The 25,831-nt window shown below is 47.6% G+C and overlaps 1 protein-coding gene and 1 long non-coding RNA gene across 2 annotated transcripts in view; one reads left to right on the forward strand and one right to left on the reverse strand.

Moving 5' to 3' along the window:
* The window catches only part of plcd3b (phospholipase C, delta 3b), a 69,250-nt gene that overhangs the window by 9,334 nt on the left and 34,085 nt on the right, over nt 1-25,831 (reverse strand). Inside the window, exon 14 of the mRNA XM_079595429.1 lies at nt 3,231-3,366. Coding sequence (XP_079451555.1) covers nt 3,231-3,366 — 136 coding nt within the window. The remainder of the gene's footprint in view (nt 1-3,230; nt 3,367-25,831) is intronic.
* LOC306989581 lies at nt 2-3,204 on the forward strand. Its single transcript, XR_013795665.1, has 3 exons — nt 2-1,820; nt 2,511-2,601; nt 2,955-3,204. It is a non-coding gene; the product is annotated as an uncharacterized lncRNA (long non-coding RNA).

Raw genomic sequence — 25,831 nt, forward strand, 5'->3', positions numbered from 1 at the left:
AAGTCATTATGTCTAAAAACTCTTCTTAATATCATTAATTTGTCTTTGTCTCTAGGATACGTACCAAAAACCTTTAAGCTGGCTATATTAAACCGCTTGTTAAAAAAATGCAACTTGATCATACAAAATTAGTCAATTACAGGCCAATCTCGAATCTGCCTTTTCTGTCAAAGATACTAGAAAAAGCAGTATCCTCACAACTATGTTACTTATTTAACTTTCTAGAAAGATATTATATCTGCAAGGATTTTCAGTCCAGATTTAGACCGTACCATAGTACCGAGACAGCTCTCGTTAGAGTCACACATGATTTGCTCTTATCATCCGATCGTGGTTGTATCTCTCTATTGGTGTTACTCGATCTTAGTGCTGTATTTGACACTATTGACCACAACATCATTTTAAATAGACTCGAACATTATGTTGGCATTAGTGGAATTGCACTAATATGGTTTAAATCATAGTGATCTGACCGTTATCAGTTTGTAGCAGTAAATGAAGAGATGTCTTATCGATAACAAGTTCAGTATGGCGTACCACAAGGCTCAGTACTAGGACCGCTGCTGTTCACTCTGTACATGCTACCATTAGGAGATAACATTAGGAAACATGGAATTAGCTTTCACTGTTATGCCGACGATACTCAGCTGTATGTTTCTTAAAAACGAAACTTACCAATTCACAAAATTAACCGAATGCATAGCTGATATAAAAAATTGGATGACCAGTAATTTCCTACTATTGAATTTAAAATAATCCTGAGATTCTAATTATTGGACAAAAAACTTCCTCACATAATAACCTAGAATACTGTCTAACACTTGATGGCTGCTCTGTTAAGTCTTTGTCGTCGTTTAGAAACCTGGGTGTGCTCTTTGATACCAATCTTTCATTTGAAAGTCACGTGTCTGTAAAACCGCATTTTTTCATCTAAAAATTATATCTAAATTACGTCATATGCTCTGAATGAAAAATGCAGAACAATTAGTTAATACGTTCATGACATCAAGGCTAGATTATTGTAATGCTATTATGGGTGGTTGCCCTGCACGCTTAATAAACAAACTAAAGCTGGTCCAAAATGCAGCAGCTAGAGTTCTTACTAGAACCAGGAAGTATGACCATATTAGCCCGGTTCTGTCAACTCTGCATTGGCTCCCTATTAAGTATTGTATACATTTTAAAATATTGCTGATTACTTAAAAAACACTAAATGGTTTAGCTCCAGGAAGTACGACCATTTAAGCCCGGTTCTATAAACACTCTATTAGCTCCCTATTAAACATAGTATAAATTTCAAAATATTCCTGATTACTTACAAAGCACTAAATGGTTTACCTCCCCAGTACTTGAGGGAGCCCTTAACGCATTATAGTCCTTCTTATAGTCTATTGCGATCTCAAAATTCCGACCAGTTGATAATACATATCAAAATCGACTGCTGGCGGTAGATCCTTTTCCTATTTAGCACCAAAACTCTGGAACAGTCTTCCTAACATTGTCCAGGAAGCAGACACACTCTGTCAGTTTAAATCTAGACTAAAAACACATCTCTTTGACCTAGCATACACATTATAAACCTCTATAATTCAATGTTAGGCTGCATAGAATAGGTCAGCCGGAACCGGGAACACTCTCCATAAATCCTGATGTACTCGTTATATCATAAGTAGAATGGCGTCTACGCTAATTTTAGTCTCTCTGTTTATCCCGAGGTTTACCGCAGTCCGATGGAACCAGGCTGTATCCAGATCTGATGAAGGACCTGCGCCTGTACACAACGACAACGCAGTCTTGAAGTTTCAAATAGTCTCCACAATGTAAAGGCCTGCTTCTCCTTCCCTTTACCTCTGTACATATAAAACGTTGTCAAAATAGTTCCGGTTCACATGGCTACGCGGAAGCAATACATAATTCTGTATTATACATTTTAAGGCCAGACAAGTAATTTGTTGAGGTCAAGTTGTAAAGAAAGACTACACGCCAGTGCACATATTCAAATGCACATACCTATAGACGTAATACGCATGTGCGCGCCGTTAGCTTTTTCACAGGTTTGCGTTTTTAAAGCTTGCGCAGAGATAAAACGGTTATAAATGAGGCCCCAGGTGGGGCTAATCTGCCTTCAAAACTCAGTCTCTATATTAATCTGAAATCTGAAAAATAATTGTAAATTAGAAAAATGGACCATAATTATTGCATAAACATTCATTAGTACCATAAAATTCTCTCAAAATACAAAAATAATAAGAGAAAATATTATTGAACAAAAATATATTACATTGACCACAAGTGTGACTCCCAAATGAGGACCACAAGAGGGGCCATGATAAAGAGTTCAAGGTGTTGTCTAGGGGGCGTATTACAGAAACGTTCTATCTTAAGTCTTAAGTTAAGATCTGACATGTTAATTTACGATTTTTTCACAAATTTGTATTACAGAAGCAAATCTTAACTTGATTTAGGATTCTTATCCTATCTTACAAAATCTCATCTCATCTTATCTGTAGTTAGGAAATCTTTAACCGCTCCATCCTGTTCGGTAATCAACTCTCAGGTCTGTTACCAAGCAACCAACAACAGGCAAGCAGCTGTTTTGAAGTAAGTGCTAGAGAATGGAGAAATTAAATAGGTGTGCTTTAAATTAAGTGCTGCCGAAAGAGAAGTTTTGATAAGCTTGGTAGAAAAGGCAAAGTCTATCAGTATATGTCATGGGAGTCTTCATCTTGTATCATTAATAAATGTGACTTCATTCTCAGACAGAGCTATTGTTATGTGATTTATAGTCTAGAGTTGGAGAAATGTTAATCATGAACAAAGGCGAGAAGTTCTAATGTTCAGCTATTCTTCTAAATTAGGTTCTAACTGAAATTGCCATGGTTACCAAACAGATAAGATAGGATTCTAAAGTTAGATATTTATGTAATATGCCCTATGGCCTCTAAATTTCCCAGATATCAATCCAATTAAGCATGTGTGGGATGTGCTGGAGCAACAAGTTCGATCCACGGTGGCTCCACCTCGCAACCTACAGGACCTGAAGGATCTGCTTCTAACATGGTGCCAGATACCACAGGACAGATTCAGGGGTCTTGTTGAGTACATGCCTTGGCGGGTCGGCGCCGTTTTGGCAGCACGCAGAGGACCAACAACATATTAGGCAGCTGGTCATAAAGTTTTGGCTCATCTGTGTATAATTAATAAATGCCACCAAAAAAAATCTGAAGTACCATTATTGTCAATACGGTGCGTCTTCTTTGTGTTGTTGTCTATGGGAGCCCCATAAGTCTGCACCCATACAAGAGGGTCCACGATGGAGCTGAGCTTCTCTTTGTCAGGTTTAGGCAGCTGTTGGGCTGAAATCACCTGAAACAATACAAATGATTATATGTTTTAAAAAAATAAAAGGAAACCAGGAACATCCCTGCTTAAAAATTCAGCTTAGAGCTGGTCTAGCTGGTGGACCAGCATATTCTCTTCTCAAGCAAAACGGAGCTGGTGAATCTGGTTCACCAGCATTGTCTTGCAGAGTTGAGTGTGAGTAGGCCAGCTGTCTGTATGCAAGCAGTGTTTTGGGGACAAACATTGTTTTTGCTTGCATATTTCTATATTTAACACATTAATGATGTAAAGGAAAAAATATTTAAGATTAAAATATATGATTTATTGAATTATATGATTATAACTTTGTAATTTATTTTGCTCCCACTCCTGAAAGTAGAACTGACTTTTTTTATGATTACATTAATAATCAGTCACTAGTAAACTGGTAAAACCTTTCAAAGCATTAATGGTCTCCTGTTTCAAAAGATCTGTACACAAATCAGTTAAAAAGAGCTTGTGTACATTGCATAATAACATTTAAAGAATAAATGCCTAATAAAAGCATAATCATTAGCAGTTTGTCCAATAGCAGGGGTTATGAGAAGAGCGCTTTCAATTGGACAGTTAATAAAAATTTGATCAACAAATGCTGAAAGAGAATTTATTCAATGGCCAAGTGCTCATTAGGGAAAATAAATCACCATAATGGCGAAACACCTTTAAACAGACTACAACAACATGTAGGCTATCATATTAAATAAATAAACCCAAACTGGTTTGTAATAAGTGAATATGGTAATGCTGTTTTTGGAGTTCCTCTGGTGAGATATTGATTTTATTTGCAGTTGATTTCATTTAAGGCTGTGAGGCTGTACGTCAGTTGTAGTTCTCTTACGTAGAGTTCTCTCGTACTGCGTCGAAAGAACGCTACGGGAAAGTATTTCTTTGTCGAGATTGAAGCCTAAAAATTAATCCTTAATTTTGTAAACATGTAAAACGCTTTTCTGTAGCATACAACCCTAGGCGGAGCAATATCGCTCACCCATTGGCTGCTCCGCCAGAAAAGCACAGCCTATGCGAGGCCAGAGACGCTGACCAATGAGGGCGCTTCGCGCCCATTCTGCGTCATCTCCCGCCGAAACAGGCGTGGCCTAGGTCTATAAATACGAGCATAGCTGTCTAACACACCGATTTTTCTTAATTCACGAAGCTGCACGCATCGTTGGATTGGATTCGAGCCGCCCAGCCGTCTGAAACAAGCACCTCAGCAGGACGCGCCTCTTACCTGAAGCCGCTGGTCATCGCCGCCTTCAGCCGCCGTTCCCTGCTGCGCTTCTCCGGCGTGGAATATCCTTTACATTATGTGTGTGTTTTGTGTGTGTGTTCGCCGTCGCGACACACAGTTTTTCCACCACTAAAAGAGCCGAGCGTCTTTTTCAAGATGCCTCGCACCTCCTGTGGCTCGTGTAGAGCCCCGCTCAGCGACGGGGACCACGTGCTTGTGTTTCCTGCCTGTAAGGATCACGCAGCTTCAGCTCTCGTCGATGGCGGCTGCCATCACTGTGATTGGATGCCTACGGTGACTCTGCGGACTCGCCTGGGGTTCATTACTGAAGCTGCATCTTTCCGCCCGCTGCAGTGCCGCGCCGTGAAAAGCGCCGTGCTCAGCGGAGCCCGGAACCTATCTCCACCACGAGGTGCTCGCCGCTGCTGCCGCCAGCTTCTCCGCCCGCTTCGCTGGACTCTCTGACCGACGGACAAGGGCCGCTGTGTGCCGCCGCGTCCGTCATGGACGAGGAAGGTGAAACCGCGTCTGTGGAGGACGACTGCTGTTCTCTCCTCGCTTCGGGTAGCAAGGGATGGGCGAGCTCCGAGGATCTCCCCTCCCCCGCCGCTCGTGAGCGTCGACGGAGAAAGACCAGCATCGATGCGCTTACCGGCTGGATGGCTGCTTTTCTGCAGAGGAACGTACGTTACCGTCCTCAAGACCCGCGCCTTTTTCTTCCTGAATTCACGAAGAAATCGCGGAGTCCCCGAAAGCCCCGTTTTCAGCCAGGATGCGCACTTCTGCTTCGAGGAAAGCTAACGTTACAGTGTTAAAATCCCGCCGCGGCCGGATTTCACTAAAATGTCTCGCTCGCACAGTCCCAACATACGCGACCGTGCCAGTGTATTTTGCAGTCACCAAATCGGCATCATGGCCCGTTTGCCTGCACACAAACGCCGTTTTCACGACGCCCCAGGTAAATCTGAAAATGTATTTTCTGGTGTCCCGGCCACGGCCGATGGTGTAATGTGTGTATCCGTAATGCCCACGACTCAGTGCCCATTCGTACACGCAAGCACAGCCCTACACAACAGGGCTTGCACACATAAAATCGACTCTGTCGATTGTGCGTCACATGTAAGTTAGTGAACGTGCCCGCTTTTCAGTGCCCACAATCACTACACACTGTATGTCCCGTGGTTTCTGTAAAAACGAAACGAATGCACGGTCAGTCGGTTCTGATAGACAGTACTCTCTGTGCTACACGGTGTCCCGGCCACAGCCGATGATGTAATGTGTGTAACTGTATGCCCACGACCAGTGCCCATTCGTACACACAATACAGGGCTTGCACACATAAAATCGACTCTTTCGATTGTGCATCATATGTAGTGAGCGTGCCCGCTTTCAAGTGCCCACAATCACTACAAGCTACATGTCACACGTTTTCTATGAAACGAAACCGATGCACGGTCAGTCAGTTCTAATAGACAGTACTCCCCAGTGCTATAAATGTACCCACGTTCACGCACCCACATTTATTCTCAAACATGCCGAGCCGTACGGGGCTCGCACCGCGCGCTCTCTCTCTCAGCTGAGAGAGCTGAGCGCGCGCGGGCTGCCCGCTCGATTAAGCGCGCCCCCGCATCACGCTGCAATGGCGCCCATGTTACAGCACACGACTGCTCTCGTGTCGCCGCCATTTCGCGACCAGAGCCCGGTTTTTCAACCCGTGCAAGCACAGCCCCGTACAACACAGGGTCTGCACACATAAAATCGACTCATGCCGATTGTGCTTTACATGTAGTGAGCGTGCTCACTGTCCAGTGACCACAACCACTACACACTGCACGTTCCGCGTTTTCTGTAAAAACGAAACTAACGAACGGTCAGTCAGTACACAAACACAGTGTCCCCGGTGTTATAAATGTGCCCGCCACCAAGCGCCCACGTTTATTCACAATTATAACGAGCCCTACGGGGCTCGCCCCGCGCGCTCTCTCTCAACTCAGAGAGCCGAGCGCGCGCGGGATGCATACTGTGTTAAACATGCCCCCCGCCTCACACGCCACGGCGTCCATGTTACAGCACACGGTTGCTCTCGTGTCGCCGCCATTTCGCGACCAGGGCCCAGATTACATTCAACCCCTAGTCACACGTGCAGATGCATTGGAAAGACTTCCCGGGGTCTCAGAATGGGTGCTAGAGACTATAAAAAGAGGCTATTCGCTACAGTTTCATCGACGCCCTCCCCGTTTCACGGAGAAAGTCGAAACCACGGTAAAAACAGAAGTAGCACACCTACTTCGAGCCGAAATAGCGAAGCTATTGAGCAAAGGGGCCATAGAGCCTTTATCTCAAGCTCAAAGCGAAGGGGGTTGGTACAGCAGATATTTCCTGGTACCCAAGAAAGACGGGGGTCTCAGACCCATTTTGGATCTTAGACGTCTAAACAAAGCGCTAGCAAGGCGAAAGTTCAGAATACTCACGACCAGAAAAATCCTCGCGCAGATTCGCCGAGGAGACTGGTTTATGGCGATAGATCTGAAAAACGCGTATTTTCACATACAAATTGCGTCACGTCACAGGCGATTTTTGAGATTCGCCTTCGAGGGCCGGGCATATCAGTACACAGTCCTGCCATTCGGCCTATCCCTAGCACCTCGTACATTTACAGTGTGCATGGACGCGGCGCTGGCACCCCTGAGACTCCGAGGCATTCGAATTCTGAACTATTTGGACGATTGGCTGATTCTGGCTCAATCGCCTTCAGAACTCGCTCACCACAAGACACTAATACTCGATCACCTCGAGTGCTTAGGTCTGAGAGTCAATTGGGAGAAAAGTTCACTGTTTCCCAGTCAAAGGGTCTCCTTTTTAGGACTGGATCTGAACTCGCTGTCTATGACAGCACAGCTGTCATCACAGCGCAGGCAGGACACCCTGCAAATGGCGAAATCCTTCTGCAGCGGCCATTTAGTGCCGCTCAAGAGATTTCAGAAAATGCTAGGCCTCATGGCCTCAGCCTCAGCGGTACTGCAGCTGGGCCTGCTGCGCATGCGCCCACTGCAGTTCTGGTTGAAAGCGCGCGTACCGCGCCGAGCATGGTTGCACGGTCGTTATCGCCTCAAGGTCAATCAGGAATGCATTTCAGCCCTGACACCATGGAGAGCGTCAGACTGGTACCGGTCAGGTGTAAGCCTGGGGACTTCCTCGAGCCTGAAGGTGGTGTATGGAGTTAGAATCATGACAAAACCTCGCACACGCACAAAACGTGTTTTACTCACACCCAACTATTCACAAACAAACTCAATGTGGTTTGCAAATACAAAACATCACTCACAAACTAATGCATTTTGTTCTGCAAATAAAAAACGTACCTTCAAACAAACACAGTATGTTTTACATATACAAAGAAATGTATTTCTTCAATGACAAAAATATCCTCCAAGTACAAACTAAAATCTTTCAAGTACCAAAAAAAATCCTTCGAGTAAAAAAAAAAAACCTTCAAGTACAAAACAAAATTCGACAAGTACAAAACAAAATCCTTCAAGTACAAAACAAAATTCTACAAGTACGAAAAACTGTCACGTGACTTTTGTCACTAATTTTCCGCCTTGCTGATCCACACACAAATGCCTTCAGATCCACACACGCTAGTAAACGGTCATGTAATTCGCAGTCCACAACAGCAGGTGCCGTTGTTACCGACTTGCTTGACGCCGCCACGGACATGGAAAGAGAAGAGAAGAAGAAACGCTAACGTGGTGGCGGACGGTTTTTGAACACGATGAGCGGCCAACAGGTGAGTTTACAGTCGTTGCTGGTGAAAAATCAAATGTTAGTATATATTTAGTTGGCAAATATCAAACTCCAGACATGTCTGTCGTGGGTAGGGTGAATGGCCGTAGCTAGCTATGACTATGAGGTCACCGAGGTCCGGACCGCGGTCATTTTTATTTATATTAAAAAAAAAAATGTCAAGCTCTTTGAATGATTAATTAGCCGTTTAAAACCACTTCATATGAGTGTTTGCAATTAATGTCGCTGCGAGAAGGTAACGTTAGAACAGTGAACGTGTTGTTCAGAGCGTGTTGTGAGGGCGCTGTGCAGCCTCCGTGTTGCCAGATCCACCTATTATACGTCTTTTGGACTCGTTTTGGACTGGAGTTTGATATTTACTAACTAAATATACTAACATTTGATTTTTCACCAGCAACGACTGTAAACTCACCTGTTGGCCGCTCATCGTGTTCAAACAGGGTGTCCGCGGGGTCTTAAAAAGTATTAAAAGTTGATAAATCCATTTTGGGAAATACCTTAAAAGGTATTAGGCTAAAAAGTCTTAATCCCGATTTTATGAGGTATTACATTTTGTTCAAGCTTTGTCCAAAGAGTTTGACTCAAAAGTATGCATGAATATATTTATTTCCCTCCCCATTAGCTACTAATAAAAAACAACGGCGTAGTCGGTCAGTGAGATCAGATTGCCGCATACAGGTGAGGTGATGTCACATATTTTGCGAAACGCGCGGTTAGGTGATGTTAAATAAAAAAACTAAAACTATTAGGTGATGTGTCATCGTCCTCTACATGGCACAAACAACTGTTTATTAAGTTAAAGGTGTGTTGCTGATTAGAACTTGAAGTAGGGGTGTGCGATAGGCCTATCTCTTGATCGTGGATGATAATTGTCTCCACGATCTGCTTTTGAAGAAATATTGTGCGTTCTATCAGTTTGCAGTTCTGGCGCCTCCGTCTCAACATACTGTACAGCGCGACGTATATCCACATGAAATGCAGAAGAACGGGACACTAGTTCATAAAAATTAATTATTTGCATGTGCTTTAAAGCCGGTTATACATGTCATTCGCTGCTGATGCGCTGTTCTAACGAGCGCTTTTCTGAGCGCAATAACGTTACACCCCGACGCGCACATGCACTAAAAGCCTGTTAACAGAGATACTGGACTAAGTTACAATTACAATGACAATTAAAATTTTTGGGAGAACTATCCCTGTTAATAAAACGACAAAATACAAAGAGCAAATCACTCACTCTTGACTGAGAACTTTAATAGTAGCTTTGTACAATGTATACAGTGAAGTCTAAGTTGTGTCTTATTTTCATATTTGTTAATTTAATTACTTTCTTCAATGCAGTTAAATACACCTGTAGCTGAAAAAAATAAAGCACTGTTTATTTCATTTGTATATTAAGTCGTGTATGTGTATCTTTGTTCTTAATTTTTAATTACAAAGAAAATAATGACAAAGATTTTTTATCTTCGCCACTTTGGCCTAAATGTCTGCCATTCTTTTTATTTTATATTTTGTTACCAAAGGCTTTGTTTTTAAAATAGGGACATTAGTTTGGCTGTGATGCTCAGTCACTTGAAAAATAGTAAAACCAACATGAAAAGGAATCGTGATAAAATCGTTAATCGTGATTTTCCTGAAAAAAAATCGTGATATGATATTTTTGCCATATCGCCCACCCCTAACTTGAAGTGGCGATGAGGTCTTGAAATATTTTGAGAAGGTCTTCAAAAAGTCTTAAAAAGGTATTGAAATTAACTTCAGGATTCCTGCATATACCCTGTCAAAAACCGTCCGCCACCACGTTAAGCGTTTCTTCTTCTCTTCTCTTTCCATGTCCGTGGCGGCGTCAAGCAAGTCGGTAACAACGGCACCTGCTGTTGTGGACTGCGAATTACATGACCGTTTATTAGCGTGTGTGGATCTGAAGGCATTTGTGTGTGGATCAGCAAGGCGGAAAATTAGTGACAAAAGTCACGTGACAGTTTTTCGTACTTGTAGAATTTTGTTTTGTACTTGAAGGATTTTGTTTTGTACTTGTAGAATTTTGTTTTGTACTTGAAGGTTTTTTTTTTTTACTCGAAGGATTTTTTTTGGTACTTGAAAGATTTTAGTTTGTACTTGGAGGATATTTTTGTCATTGAAGAAATACGTTTCTTTGTATATGTAAAACATACTGTGTTTGTTTGAAGGTACGTTTTTTATTTGCAGAACAAAATGCATTAGTTTGTGAGTGATGTTTTGTATTTGCAAACCACATTGAGTTTGTTTGTGAATAGTTGGGTGTGAGTAAAACACGTTTTGTGCGTGTGCGAGGTTTTGTCATGATTCTAACTCCATAGTGGTGTCCACGGACGCGTCCACCTCAGGCTGGGGAGCACTGCTCGACGGCAGACCGTTCTTTGGCCAGTGGCCAGAACGAGCCAAACTACCGCACATAAACTGCCTGGAAATGATGGCGGTGGACTTTGCGCTGAGGCGTTTTTGTCCCCGGATAAAAGGGCACCACGTCCTGGTCTGTTCGGACAACATGTCGGTAGTAGCCTACATAAACCGCCAGGGGGGCGTGAAATCCCGAAACCTATTCAGGTTAGCGGAACGCATACTGGTATGGGCCCAGCACAACCTGCGCTCGTTGAGAGCAATGCATGTGCCAGGCCACCTGAATGTAGGCCCAGACAGACTCTCACGGAACAATGTTCCGACGGGAGAGTGGTCTCTACACACACAGACAGTGCGTCTGCTGTGGAAAACGTTCGGCAGAGCGGAAATAGACCTGTTTGCAAACCAGGAAAACGCTCACTGCCCAGAATTTTTTTCGAAGAGCACGAACGCGCTAGCCAGTGTCTGGCCCCGCCGTCCGCTCTATGCTTTTCCCCCTGTCTCACTCCTGCCTCAAGTGCTGGAGCGGATCAAGGAAAGCGGATGCTCGGTGCTACTAGTCGCTCCATACTGGACGAATCAACCCAGGTTCCCAGTTTTGATGCGACTGAAGAGTACTGCCCCGTGGCCGGTTCCAGTGAGGAGAGACCTCCTCTCGCAGGCCAAGGGCTCGATTTTGCATCCTCGCCCGGAGCTCTGGTCCCTACACGTATGGGCCATAAACGGGTACCCGCTAACCTCCCAAAGGGAGTGTTAGACACGATCGAACAGGCTAGGGCTCCGTTCTACTAGACGGCTCTACGCTTCCAAATGGTCGGTGTTCTCTGGATGGTGTTCAGACCAAGGTCTGTCACCGCTTCAGTGCGGGGAAACGGAGATTCTCTCCTTCCTCCAGGAACTGTTGGATAAGGGAAGAACCCCATCCACGCTCAAAGTCTATGTGGCTGCCATATCAGCGTTCGTTAATCCAACGCTTGGCCATTCACTGGGCAGAAACGACCTGGTGGTCCGTTTCCTTAGAGGAGCCAGGAGGTTAAACCCTCCAAGGCCTCCTTCAGTCCCCGTTTGGGACCTTTCTACAGTGTTGAACGCTATGAAAGGGGCCCCTTTCGAGCCTATTCACTCAGTTGACATGAAACACCTGTCTTTCAAGACCGTGTTTCTTCTGGCTCTCGCTTCAGTGAAGCGTGTGGGGGATTTGCAAGCGCTCTCAGTTAGAGCTTCTTGTATGGAGTTCGGGCCAAACGACTCTGTAGTCGTGTTGAAACCAAAGCATGGGTACGTACCTAAGTCCCTCAACACACCGTTCAGGGCTCAGGTCATCTCCCTGTCGGCCCTGCCGGCCTCGGAGGACGGAAATAGCTCCCTTTGCCCGGTCAGGGCATTGAGAGCTTATGTGTCCCGCTCTGCTGTTTTTCGACAGACGGAGCAGCTCTTTGTTTCGTTCAGTGGGCGCTCTAAAGGGCGAGCCGCGACGAAACAGAGTCTATCTCGATGGGTAGCGGATGCCATTGCGCTAGCCTACGCATCTAGAGGTTTGGAATGCCCCCTGGGCATCAGAGCACATTCTACGAGAGGCATGGCCTCTTCGTGGCCTTGGTATAGTGGAATCTCGCTACAAGATATCTGTATGGCGGCAGGCTGGGCCTCCCCGTCTACATTTATACGGTTCTATAACCTAGAGGTTCCTGCGCTGCAGGCTAAACTGCTCTCGGTCTAGAAGACTATGTTTTAGTGTTCCTGCCCCGCGTTGCGGCCCAGGTCACTTCAATGTTTAAGCATCACTCACTGACATGGTGTCCCATGAGCATGCTATTACCCCTCATATATATATTTAATATTTTCATATATATGTTATTATGCCCTTAGAGGCACTACTATAAAGGGATGATGCTATTTTAGCCGCTCTCCCTATACTTCTTGGGGTAGGCACTTGTATGCCAGGGCGCGCGCGCCCTTAGGTGTCTGTGTCGGTCCAAGAGCACGCACGGCGTTTTACATGGGGTTCCCGTAGCGTTCTTTCGACGCAGTACGAGAGAACTCTACGTAAGAGAACGTACTCGGTTACTAACGTAACCTCGGTTCTCTCTAGGAGAGGGAACGAGTACTGCGTCTCATGCCGTGCGTGCCCACGCTGCGTCGCTTTCGTGACGAAAATCGGTGTGTTAGACAGCTATGCTCGTATTTATAGACCTAGGCCACGCCTGTTTCGGCGGGAGATGACGCAGAATGGGCGCGAAGCGCCCTCATTGGTCAGCGTCTCTGGCCTCGCATAGGCTGTGCTTTTCTGGCGGAGCAGCCAATGGGTGAGCGATATTGCTCCGCCTAGGGTTGTATGCTACAGAAAAGCGTTTTACATGTTTACAAAATTAAGGATTAATTTTTAGGCTTCAATCTCGACAAAGAAATACTTTCCCGTAGCGTTCTTTCGACGCAGTACTCGTTCCCTCTCCTAGAGAGAACCGAGGTTACGTTAGTAACCGAGTACGTTTTTGTGTTTCTGCTCATCTCTTCCCTTTTATCTTTTTCTTGTTGTTCCTCTTGTAGAATGAATCTACTTCATTTCACTAACTGCAACATTGCTTCAGTGTTACTTTTACACTCTAGTCTATACACGGGTTTCTGTGCAACGTCATCACATAGATGCGCGCGCATCTAAGAGGCAGAAAGCAACAGTCTTTACGGCTATATCTAGCAGAAGCAGAGATAACGCGGAGCTGTAGTGCTGTAAACTAACCTAAATGCATAGGGTATGTCATGTTTTTATGATCCGCAAACTTAGTTGGACAATTCCATACTAGTCAACTAACTAACGTTTTACATAATGTTATATTAATATGCAAATGAAACACAAGCAAACAGATTCAACTCTGAAATTGCAGTTTATTATTGAGTCAACAAGAATTTACAAACAATGCGAAATCTACGTTAATTACAATGTTCTTTTACAGAACTCGGCATAAAATATAGCGGTCTTGCCTCTTGGATGCGCGCGCATCCGGTATTGTTTGTATACAAGAAACCTGTGTATAGACAGTGTTGGGGTAGTTACTCAAAAAAAGTAACTAGTTACTTCTGTAAATTGTAATGAGATTACTTTACTAGTTACTGCATTTGAAAAGTAACTTCACTACTTATTACTTTACTTTCCCGTTTCTTAATTTACCGTGTAGAATAGATACATGGACAAACATCATAGCCCTATCATCATTTAGCCTGCATGTCTGCATAGTGTTCTCTTACGTAGAGTTCTCTCGTACTGCGTCGAAGAACGCTACGGGAAAGATATTTCTTTGTCGAGATTGAAGCCTAAAATTAATCCTTAATTTTGTAATAATGTAAAACGCTTTTCTGAAGCATACAACCTAGGCGGAGCAATACAGCTCACCCATTGGCTGCTCTGCCAGAAAAGCACAGCCTATGCGAGGCCAGGACGCTGACCAATGAGGGCGCTTCGCGCCCTTCTGCGTCACCTCCCGCCCAAACAGGCGTGGCCTAGGCCTATAAATACGAGCATAGCTGTCTAACACGCCGATTTTCTAAAATTCAACGAAGCTGCACGCATCGCTGGATTGGATTCGAGCCGCCACAGCCGTTTGGAACAAGCACCTCAGCAGGACGCGCCTCTTACCTGAAGCCGCTGGTCTTCGCCGCCTTCAGCCGCCGTTCCCTGCTGCGCTTCTCCGGCGTGGAATATCCTTTACATTATGTGTGTGTGTTTTGTGTGTGTGTTCGCCGTCGCGACACACAGTTTTTCCACCACTAAAAGAGCCGAGCGTCTTTTTCAAGATGCCTCGCACCTCCTGTGGCTCGTGTAGAGCCCCGCTCAGCGACAGGGACCACGTGCTGTGTTTCCTGCCTGTGAGTATCACGCAGCTTCAGCTCTCGTCGATGGCGGCTGCCATCGCTGTAATTTGATGCCTACGGTGACTCTGCGGACTCGCCTGGCGTTCATTTACTGAAGCTGCATCTTTTCCGCCTGCTGTAGTGCCGCGCCGTGAAAGCGCCGTGCTTAGCAGAGCCCGGAACCTCCCTTCACCATGAGGTGCTCGCCGCTGCTGCCGCCAGCTTCTCCGCCCGCTTCGCTGGACTCTATGATCGACGGACAAGGGCCGCTGTGTGCCGCCGCGTCCGTCATGAACGAGGAAGGTGAAGCCGCGTCTGTGGAGGAAGACTGCTTTTCTCTCCCGCTTCGGATGGGCGAGCTCCGAGGATCTCACCTCCCCCGCCGCTCATGAGCGTCGACGGAGAAAGACCAGCATCGATGCGCTTACCGGCTGGATGGCTGTTTTTCTGCAGAGGAACGTACGTTACCGTCCTCACGACCCGCGCCCTTTTCTTCCTGAATTCACGAAGAAAGCGCGGAGTCCCGGAAAGCCCCGTCTTTAGCCAGGATGCGCACTTCTGCTTCGAGGGAAGCTACAGTGTTAAAATCCCGCCGCGGCCGGATTTCACTAAAATGTCTCGCTCGCACAGTCCCAACATACGCGACCGTGCCAGTGTATTTTGCAGTCACCAAATCAGCATCAATGCTCGTTTGCCTGCACACAAACGCCGTTTTCACGACGCCCCAGGTAAATCTGAAAATGTATTTTCTGGTGTCCCGGCCACGGCCGATGGTGTAATGTGTGTATCCGTAATGCCCACGACTCAGTGCCCATTCATACACACAAGCACAGCCCTGCACAATACAGGGCTTGCACACATAAAATCGACTCCTGTCGGTTGTGCTTCACATGTAAGTTAGTGAACGTGCCCGCTTTTCAGTGCCCACAATCACTACACACTGCATGTCCCGTGGTTTCTGTAAAAACGAAACGAATGTACGGTCAGTCGGTTCTGATAGACAGTACTCTCTGTGCTACACGGTGTCCCGGCCATGGCCGATGATGTAATGTGTGTAACTGTATGCCCACGACCCAGTGCCCATTTGTACACACAAGCACAGCCCCGCACAATACAGGGCTTGCACACATAAATCGAGTCATTTCGATTGTGCATTATATGTAGTGAGCGTGCCCGTTTTCAAGCGCCCACAATCACTACAAGCTACATGTCACACGGTTTCTATGAAACGAAACCAATGCACGGTCAGTCAGTTCTAATAGACAGTACTTCCCAGTGCTATAAATGTACCCGCGTTCACGCACCCACATTTATTCTCAAACATGCCGAGCCGTACGGGGCTCGCACCGCACGCTCTCTCGTTCAGCTGAGAGCGCGCGCGGGCTGCCCGCTCGATTAAGCGCGCCCCCGCATCACGCTGCAATGGCGCCCATGTTACAGCACACGACTGCTCTCGTGTCGCCGCCATTTCGCGACCAGAGCCCGGTTTTTCAACCCGTGCAAGCACAGCCCTGAACAACACAGGGTCTGCACACATAAAATCGGCTCATGCCGATTGTGATTTACATGTAGTGAGCGTGACCCACTGCCAAGTGCCCACAACCACTACACACTGCACGTTCCGCGGTTTTCTGTAAAAACGAAACTAACGAACGGTCAGTCAGTACACAAACTCAGTGTCCCCGGTGTTATAAATGTGCCCGCCACCAAGCGCCCACGTTTATTCACAAGCATAACGAGCCCTACGGGACTCGTCCCGCGCGCTCTCTCTCGACACAGAGAGCCGAGCGCGCGCGGGATGCATACTGTGTTAAACATGCCCCCCGCCTCACACGCCACGGCGTCCATGTCACAGCACACGGTTGCTCTCGTGTCGCCGCCATTTCGCGACCAGGGCCCAGATTACATTCAACCCCTAGTCACACGTGCAGATGCATGGGAAAGACTTCCCGGGGTCTCAGAATGGGTGCTAGAGACTATAAAAAGAGGCTATTCGCTACAGTTTCATCGACGCCCTCCCCGTTTCACGGAGAAAGTCGAAACCACGGTGAAAACAGAAGTAGCACATCTACTTCGAGCCGAAATAGCGAAGCTATTGAGCAAAGGGGCCATAGAGCCTTTATCTCAGAGCGAAGGGGGTCTGTACAGCAGATATTTCCTGGTACCGAAAAAAGACGGGGGTCTCAGACCCATTTTAGATCTAAGGCGTCTGAACAAAACGCTAACAAAGCGGAAGTTCAGAATGCTCACGACCAGAAGTATCCTCGCGCAAATCCGCCGAGGAGACTGGTTTATGGCGATAGATCTGAAAGACGCGTATTTTCACATACAAATTGCGTCACGTCACAGGCGATTTTTGAGATTCGCCTTCGAGGGCCGGGCATATCAGTACACAGTCCTGCCATTCGGCCTGTCTCTAGCACCTCGTACATTTACAGTGTGCATGGACGCGGCGCTGGCACCCCTGAGACTCCGAGGCGTTCGAATTCTGAACTATTTGGACGATTGGCTGATTCTAGCTCAGTCGCCGTCAGAACTCGCTCACCACAAGACACTAATACTCGATCACCTCGAGTGCTTAGGTCTGAGAGTCAATTGGGAGAAAAGTTCACTGTTTCCCAGTCAAAGGATCTCCTTTTTAGGACTGGATCTGAACTCACTGTCTATGACAGCACGCCTGTCATCACAGCGCAGGCGAAATACCCTGCAAATGGCGAAATCCTTCCGCAGCGGCCACATAGTGCCGCTCAGGAGATTTCAGAAAATGCTGGGCCTCATGGCCTCAGCTTCTACAGTGCTGCAGTTGGGCCTGCTGCGCATGCGCCCACTACAGTTCTGGTTGAGAACGCGCGTACCGCGCCGAGCATGGTTACACGGTCGTTATCGCCTCAAGGTCACTCAGGAATGCATTTCAGCCCTGACACCATGGAGAGCGTCAGACTGGTACCGGTCAGGTGTAAGCCTGGGGACTTCCTCGAGCCTGAAGGTGGTGTCCACGGACGCGTCCACCTCAGGTTGGGGAGCACTGCTCGACGGCAGACCGCTCTTTGGCCAATGGGCAGAGCGAGCCAAACTACCGCACATGAACTGCCTGGAAATGATGGCGGTGGACTTTGCGCTGAGGCGCTTCTGTCCCCGGATAAAAGGACACCACGTCCTGGTCCGCTCGGACAACGTGTCGGTAGTAGCCTACATAAACCACCAGGGTGGCCTGAGGTCCCGAAACCTATTCAGGTTAGCGGAACGCATACTGGTGTGGGCCCAGCACAACCTGCGCTCGTTAAGAGCAATACACGTGCCAGGCCACTTGAACGTAGGCCCGGACAGACTCTCACGGAACAATGTTCCTACGGGAGAGTGGTCCCTACACACACAGACAGTGCGTCTGCTGTGGAAAACGTTCGGCAGAGCGGAAATAGACCTGTTTGCAAACCAGGAAAACGCTCACTGCCCAGAATTCTTTTCGAAGAGCACGAACGCGCTGGCCAGAGTCTGGCCCCGCCGTCCGCTCTATGCTTTTCCTCCTGTCTCACTCCTGCCTCAAGTGCTGGAGCGTATTAAGGAGAGCGGATGCTCAGTACTACTGGTTGCTCCATACTGGACGAATCAGACCTGGTTCCCAGCTTTGATGCGACTGTAAGTACTGCCCCGTGGCCGATTCCAGTGAGGAGAGACCTCCTCTCACAGGCCAAGGGCGCGATTCTGCATCCTCACCCCGAGCTTTGGTCCCTACACGTATGGGCCATAAACGGGTACCCGCTAACCTCCCAAGAGGAGTGTTAGACACGATCGAGCAAGCTAGGGCTCCGTCTACTAGACGGCTCTACGCTTCCAAATGGTCGGTGTTCTCTGGATGGTGTTCAGATCAAGGTCTGTCACCACTTCAGTGTGGAGAACCGGAGATTCTCTCCTTCTTGCAAGAGCTATTGGATAAGGGAAGAACCCCATCCACGCTCAAAGTCTATGTGGCTGCCATATCAGCGTTCGTTAATCCAACGCTTGGCCGTTCACTAGGCAGGAACGACCTGGTGGTCCGCTTCCTTAGAGGCGCCAGGAGGTTAGACCCTCCAAGGCCCCCCTCAGTCCCCGTTTGGGACCTTTCTACAGTGTTGAACGCTATGAAAGGGGCCCCTTTCGAGCCTATTCACTCAGTTGACATGAAACACCTGTCTTTCAAGACCGTGTTTCTTTTGGCTCTCGCTTCAGTGAAGCGTGTGGGAGACTTGCAAGCGCTCTCAGTGAGAGCTTCTTGTATGAAGTTCGGGCCAAACGACTCTGTAGTCGTATTGAAACCGAAGCATGGGTACGTGCCTAAGTCCCTCAACACACCGTTCAGGGCTCAGGTCATCTCCCTGTCGGCCCTGCCGGCCTCAGAGGACGGAAATAGCTCCCTTTGCCCGGTCAGGGCATTAAGAGCTTACGTGTCCCGCTCCGCTGTTTTTCGACAGACGGAGCAGCTCTTTGTTTCGTTCAGCGGACGCTCCAAGGGGCGAGCCGCGACGAAACAGAGTCTGTCTCGATGGGTAGTGGACGCCATTGCGCTAGCCTACGCATCTAGAGGTTTGGAATGCCCTTTGGGCATCAGAGCACATTCCACGAGAGGCATGGCCTCTTCATGGGCTTGGTATAGCGGAATCTCGTTACAAGATATCTGTATGGCGGCAGGCTGGGCCTCCCCGTCTACATTTATTAGGTTCTATAACCTAGAGGTTCCTGCGTTGCAGGCTAAACTGCTCTCGGTCTAGAAGACTATGTATTAGTGTCCTGCCCCGCGCTGCGGCCCAGGTCACTTCTATGTTAATATGTATAAGTGTTCCTGCCCCGCGATGCGGCCCAGGTCACTTCAATGTTTAATGTGTATAAGTGTTCCTGCCCCGCGCTGCGGCCCAGGTCACTTCAATGTTTAAGCATCACTCACTGACAATGTGTCCCTTGAGCATGCTATTACCCCTCATATATATCTATATTTACATATATATGCTGTTATGCCTTAAGAGGCACTACTATAAAGGGATGATGCTAATTTAGCCGCTCTCCCTATACTTCTTGGGGTAGGCACTTGTATACCAGGGCGCGCGCGCCCTTAGGTGTCTGTGTCGGTCCAAGAGCACGCACGGCGTTTTACATGGGGTTCCCGTAGCGTTCTTCGACGCAGTACGAGAGAACTCTACGTAAGAGAACGTACTCGGTTACTAACGTAACCTCGGTTCTCTCTAGAAGAGGGAACGAGTACTGCGTCTCATGGCCGTGCGTGTCCGCGCTGCGTCGCTTCATTGACGAAAATCGGCGTGTTAGACAGCTATGCTCGTATTTATAGGCCTAGGCCACGCCTGTTTGGGCGGGAGGTGACGCAGAAGGGCGCGAAGCGCCCTCATTGGTCAGCGTCCTGGCCTCGCATAGGCTGTGCTTTTCTGGCAGAGCAGCCAATGGGTGAGCTGTATTGCTCCGCCTAGGTTGTATGCTTCAGAAAAGCGTTTTACATTATTACAAAATTAAGGATTAATTTTAGGCTTCAATCTCGACAAAGAAATATCTTTCCCGTAGCGTTCTTCGACGCAGTACTCGTTCCCTCTTCTAGAGAGAACCGAGGTTACGTTAGTAACCGAGTACGTTTATAAATGTAGCCGATAAAAATGGCATGTAAAACCATATAAAATAACAATATCCCTGTCTGCACAAAGAAATATGCCTCACTGTAAAATCTACAAACAACAGGATTATGTCCGTGGTGGTAGACACATGATCAGGGCTGGACAGAGATAAACATTATATTTTATTTTGACGGAAACTGCAAAACTGAAACTTTCTTCTCCATCTGTATTTTGACCATAGACCGTATATAAGAGATTTTGACAGATACACTGACACTGCACGCTCGCTCAAAGCCCAAAGGGGGAGGTGTTTAAAGATGTGATTGGGCCAATCCAGTGTCAATCAAGAAAATAACCAATGGGCCAATCTACGTGTTTCATGGGCCGTTCTGTCAGAAAAAAAACTAACGCTGACTTTTTTTAACCAATGCATTACACCGGCACTTACCCAGCGCCGCCAATTAAGCAAAACAAAACGAATGGGCCGCCGATGTACGAGTTTTATGGGCCGTTAAGACAAACGAACAAAAAAGTTTTAGATGCATCGGATCGGCCCAAAAAGCCGTGAATCTCCCGGTAGTCCCGATAGCCAGTACTTGCCTGCCAGGGCATAGAGTGAATTTCTGGCAAATATTTTTGTCCTTTCGAGCAATAAACTGAAAGTAATGTGAATATCGCCACAGACCGAAACTCGCGTCTCCATCTCCATTCCTCTCTGTCCTTCGCACCAGCAGCTACGTCACTCAAATCGATCTCTATGGCAACGGTGCCCAGGCAAGCACACACACACAGGCGTGCACGCACCACTTCGACAGATCAGAGCTTTACACACATGAAAACACGGCTTGGGTAACGCAGGAAAGCGCGTTCCTATAGTCTAGTAAAGTAGTATAGTTACTGATATTTTTAGTGTAATGCGTTACTTTACTTCGTTACCCAAAAAAGTAATATCGTTACTGTAATCCGTTATTTTGTAACTCGTTATCCCCAACACTGTCTATAGACTAGGACCATATGAAAACTGAACAGTGTTTGTTTAACACTGGGGATTTTACTGTGTAAACATGTAACCAGCAACATGTGTTTTTCTTTATTAAAGGGTAACTAAACCCCTGGTCAGAGCATAACTTCACCCACTGACAATATTTGAAGAATGCTGGAAAAATGGGCAGAGCACAGCGGAGAGGGTGTCATCCCGAACAGAGGGCAAAATAAAAATTGTGTTATCATTTACAATTACAGTCTTATATTCAGTAATTTTAGAGATTTTAAAATGTTTATAAATAGTATTAGTGACACGAATATTCTCACAAAGCAAAGAATCTCCCCCCTCTGCAGCTCGTGCTAGGGGCGTGGGTAGTGAGCCGTTGGCAGAGCTATCATACGTCACAAGGCACCACAAATTCCAATAGGAAAATTCAACTGCAGTAGCCACCGTTCAACCTGAAGAGGGCAGCACTCAGAAATTTTTACACCATATATTGTAGAATTTAAACACTTTGTCAAAACATTTACTTGCACTAATACAGCACTAATAAAGCCCCAGTCTTACAGATTATTAACTAAAAAAAGTTGTTTCAGGGTTCAGTTACCCTTTAAATAATTTATTAAATAAAAAAAAATTTTAAACAAAAATTATATTTAACTACAAACACACTCTAAGAAACATGATGTGTAACACATGCACACGTTTTGTTGTGGTCTTGCTGGGATCATACCATCACCCAAAAGACAACATGCTGGTCCACCATTTTTTTTATTATTGATTATTTTCATTTTATTATTAATTTGTGTTTACAAATCTAATAACATGATTAGCCACCTACAGAGAAACGTCTCGGTTACATAGGGTAACTCTCGTTCCCTGAAGGAGGGAACGGAGACGTACGCCGTGACCGACGAATAGGAATCTCGCTAGATGGTAAATGGTAAATGGACTGCATTTATATAGCGCTTTCACAGACCCAATGGCCACCAAAGAGCATTACATATTGCCTCACATTCACCCATTCACACACCGACGGTGGTGTCAGCCATGCAAGGCGCCATCTAGCTCGTCGGGAGCAGCTGGGGTTAGATGTCTTGCTCATGGACACCTCGACACTTGGTCAGGTGGAACCATGGATTGAACCACCAACCTTCCGGTTTGTAGACAACCTACATGAACCACTGAGGCCAATCTTCTTCGAGTGAAACTAAAACAAGCAAATATACATTGGCGTGCAATCATTTGCATCAGCTGTTCAGCCTTGCAGCGCGGGTATATAATGAGGAGCAGGTGCGTTTACACTCTAGTTTTTTGCTGAGGAGCCAAGCCTGATAAGCAGATGTAGCAACGGGACGTACGTCTCCGTTCCCTCCTTCAGGGAACGAGGGTTACAATATGTAACGTGACATTCCCTATCAGTCGTACCTATCAGTTCCCTATCGGAGGCTTACACAGAGTGTATCTGACACTGTTGTTCCGTGATAACCCATAGTGAGATTATTAGATAACACTGGGAAAGCGTGCCTTTTCTGTTAGGAAGGAGAATGCTGCGGAAGCCACTTCTTCTAGCCTGAAGGTTGTACTACATATGAATACTGGGTGACTTAGCCCTAGGGAAAAACACAGGCTTCCGTTAGGAGTAGCCGTGGAGAATAAACACATATGGGATTCCCGTAGGGTCACACATATGGCACCCAGCCTAGATCCGGTTCTCAAGGATTCAGCAGATAAAGGCCTGGCATCGGACGCTCCGCCATGTACGGGCCGAGGGTGTTTAGAGGACTCGACAGGTTTTATACTCTGGAGCAATAAGGGTGCAAGGTAGGGTGCAGCAAACAGACAGAGCGGGGCCTCTCAGTGCTTCTACCCGGTTAGGGTGAGAACACAGGAGGAGTTCGGCTCTACACGTAAGATATAGTATCTAGCGAATGTGTTAGGTGTCGCCCAGCCCGCAGCTCTACAGATATCTGTTAGCGAGGAGCCACGTGCTAGTGCCCAGGAGGATGCAACGCCTCTCGTGGAGTGTGCATGCAACCTGAGTGGGCAGGGCACGACTTGTGCTTGGTAAGCCAAGGCGATGGTATCCACTATCCAGTGGGTCATCCTCTGCTTGGAGACAGCCTTTCCCTTCTGCTGGCCTCCGCAACAGACAAAGAGCTGGTCTGAGGTCCTGACTCTTTGAATTCTGTCCACGTACATACGTAGAGCGCGAATGGGACAGAACAAAGCCAGGGCTGGGTCTGCCTCCTCGAGGGGCAGCGCTTGCAGGTTCATTACCTGGTCCCTGAAGGGAGTGGTAGGAACCTTGTTCACATAGCCAGGCTGGGGTCTCAGTACAACATGGTTATCACCCGGCCCCAACTCTAGGCACGATTCGTCGACCGAAAATGCCTGCAGGACCCCTACCCTCTTGACAGAGGCAAGTGCAATCAGAAGCAGAGTCTTCATGGAAAGAAGCTTTAGGTCTGCTGACTGCAGAGGCTCAAAGGGAGCATCCTGAAGTGCTCGAAGCACCAGGGAAAGGTCCCAAGAGGGTATGGAGGGGGGTCGAGGAGGATTTAATCGTCTCACCCCCCTAAGGAACCTGACGACCAGGTCGTTTTTGCCATCTATGTGGTTTTGATAAGCTGAAATAGCGCCAGCATGTACTTTGAGGGTGGAGGGAGACAGCCTTCGCTCCAACCCTTGCTGCAAGAAGGAAAGCACGGACCCTATCGAAAATGTTTAGGGGTCTTCTCAAGAGCACCACTTGACAAACAGTTTCAACTTCAAGGCGTACACACGTCTCGTGGACGGCGCCCTTGCAGAAGTGATGGTGTTAAGTACCTCAGGGAGTAAGAACCTAGAACCTCTGCATCCAGTCCAGGGACCAGACATGGAGTTTCCAGAGGTCCGGACGCGGGTGCCATAGAGTGCCCCGTCTATGAGTCAGAAGATCCTTCCTCAGAGGAATGGCCAGGGAGGGACTGTGTCCAGGTCCGGGTGGGCCAATAGGGAGCCACCAGAAGGACCTGCTCCTCGTCCTCCCTGACTTTGCACAAGGTTTGTGGAAGTAGGCTCACTGGGGGAAATGCATATTTTCGGAGGCCCTGGGGCCAGCTGTGTGCCAGTGCATCCATGACGAGAGTTCCCTTGGTCAGGGAGTAAAACAGTTGGAAGTCTATCTGAACCTCCCAAAACTCTCTCCAGAGCAGCTGAACCGCCTGGGGTTGGAGTCACCATTCTCAGGGGAGCACAGGTCGTGATAGCTCGTCGGCCACACGGTTGAGCACACCGGGGACATACATGGCTCGAAGCGACCTCAGATGCTTCTGACTCCAGAGGAGGAGAAGGCGGGAAGTTGCGACATGCGACGGGAGCATAGACCACCTTGTCGGTTGATGTACACAATGGTCGCACTGTTGTTCGTACGGACCAGCACGTCCCTGCCCTGTAGCGGTCTTTTCAAGCGGCTCAGAGCCAGATTTACTGCTAGCAACTTGAGGCAGTTTATGTGCAAATGCAGTTGGGGGAACGTCCACACCCCTGACACTGCATGCCCATTGTACGTGGCAACCCAGCCAGTGGCAGAGGCATCTGTGAATACCAAAGCATGCCTGGACACCTGTTCCAAGGGCACGCCTGCCCGCAGAAACGAGGGATCTGACCACGGGCTGAAGGTCTGGCTGGTGTGATTGCCACCCGGTGAGTGCCGTGATGCCACGCCCATCTCGGGACTCGGGCCGTGAAGCCAGTGCTGAAGCGGTCTCATATGAAGCAGCCTGAGCGGGGTTACCGCTGCTGCCACTGCCATATCCCCCAGGAGCCTCTGAACGAATTTCAGTGGGACCGCCATCCTGCATTTGAACGTGTTCAAGAAGTTCAGCACCGACTTACTGTCTGTGCGACCAAATCCAACTCCATACCGAGAAAAGAGATCCTCTGCATGGGGGCGAGTTTGCTCTTTTCCTAGTTGACCTGAAGACCCAACTGGCTGAGGTGCCTGAGCACGAAGTCCCTGTGTTCGCATAACTGGTCTCGAAAGTGTGCTAGTATGAGCCAGTCGTCGAGATAGTTGAGGAGGCGAACGCACTGTTCTCTCATGGGAACAAGGGCCCCCTGCGTGACTTTCGTGAAGACACAGGGCGACAGGGACAGACCAAAGGGCAAGACCTTGTACTGATATGCTCAATCCTTGAACGCAAAGCGCAGAAACAGCCTGTGTCAAGAAAGAATCAAGACATGAAAGTACGCGTCCTTCAGGTCGATCGCTGCAAACCAATCTTTTTGCATGAGCATTTTGAACGGTAGTTTGAAGACTTTCTTGGGGGGCAGCAGCTGACCGCCGCGGCAGGATGTGCTTGATGGCCTCAGTCTGCTTCTGTACAGCTGAAAACTACAGGGTGAAGTTCTCGACCTTTTCGCCGAAGAGGCCGGTCTGGGACACAGGGGAGTTAAGGAACCGGACCTTGTCGGTCTCCCGCATGTCGGCCAGACACAGCCAGAGCTTCCCCACAGGCCTTGTAAGCCTTGCCGGATAGGTCCGACGAGTACCTACAGGCCCGGGAAGGAAGACGGTTCTCCACGCCAGGTGGAGTTAGGGCACAGTTGCATAGCAGCGGCCCGCTCCAC

Source organism: Phoxinus phoxinus (assembly GCF_949152265.1).
Source record: "Phoxinus phoxinus genome assembly, chromosome: 21".
Taxonomy (NCBI): Eukaryota; Metazoa; Chordata; class Actinopteri; order Cypriniformes; family Leuciscidae; genus Phoxinus; species Phoxinus phoxinus.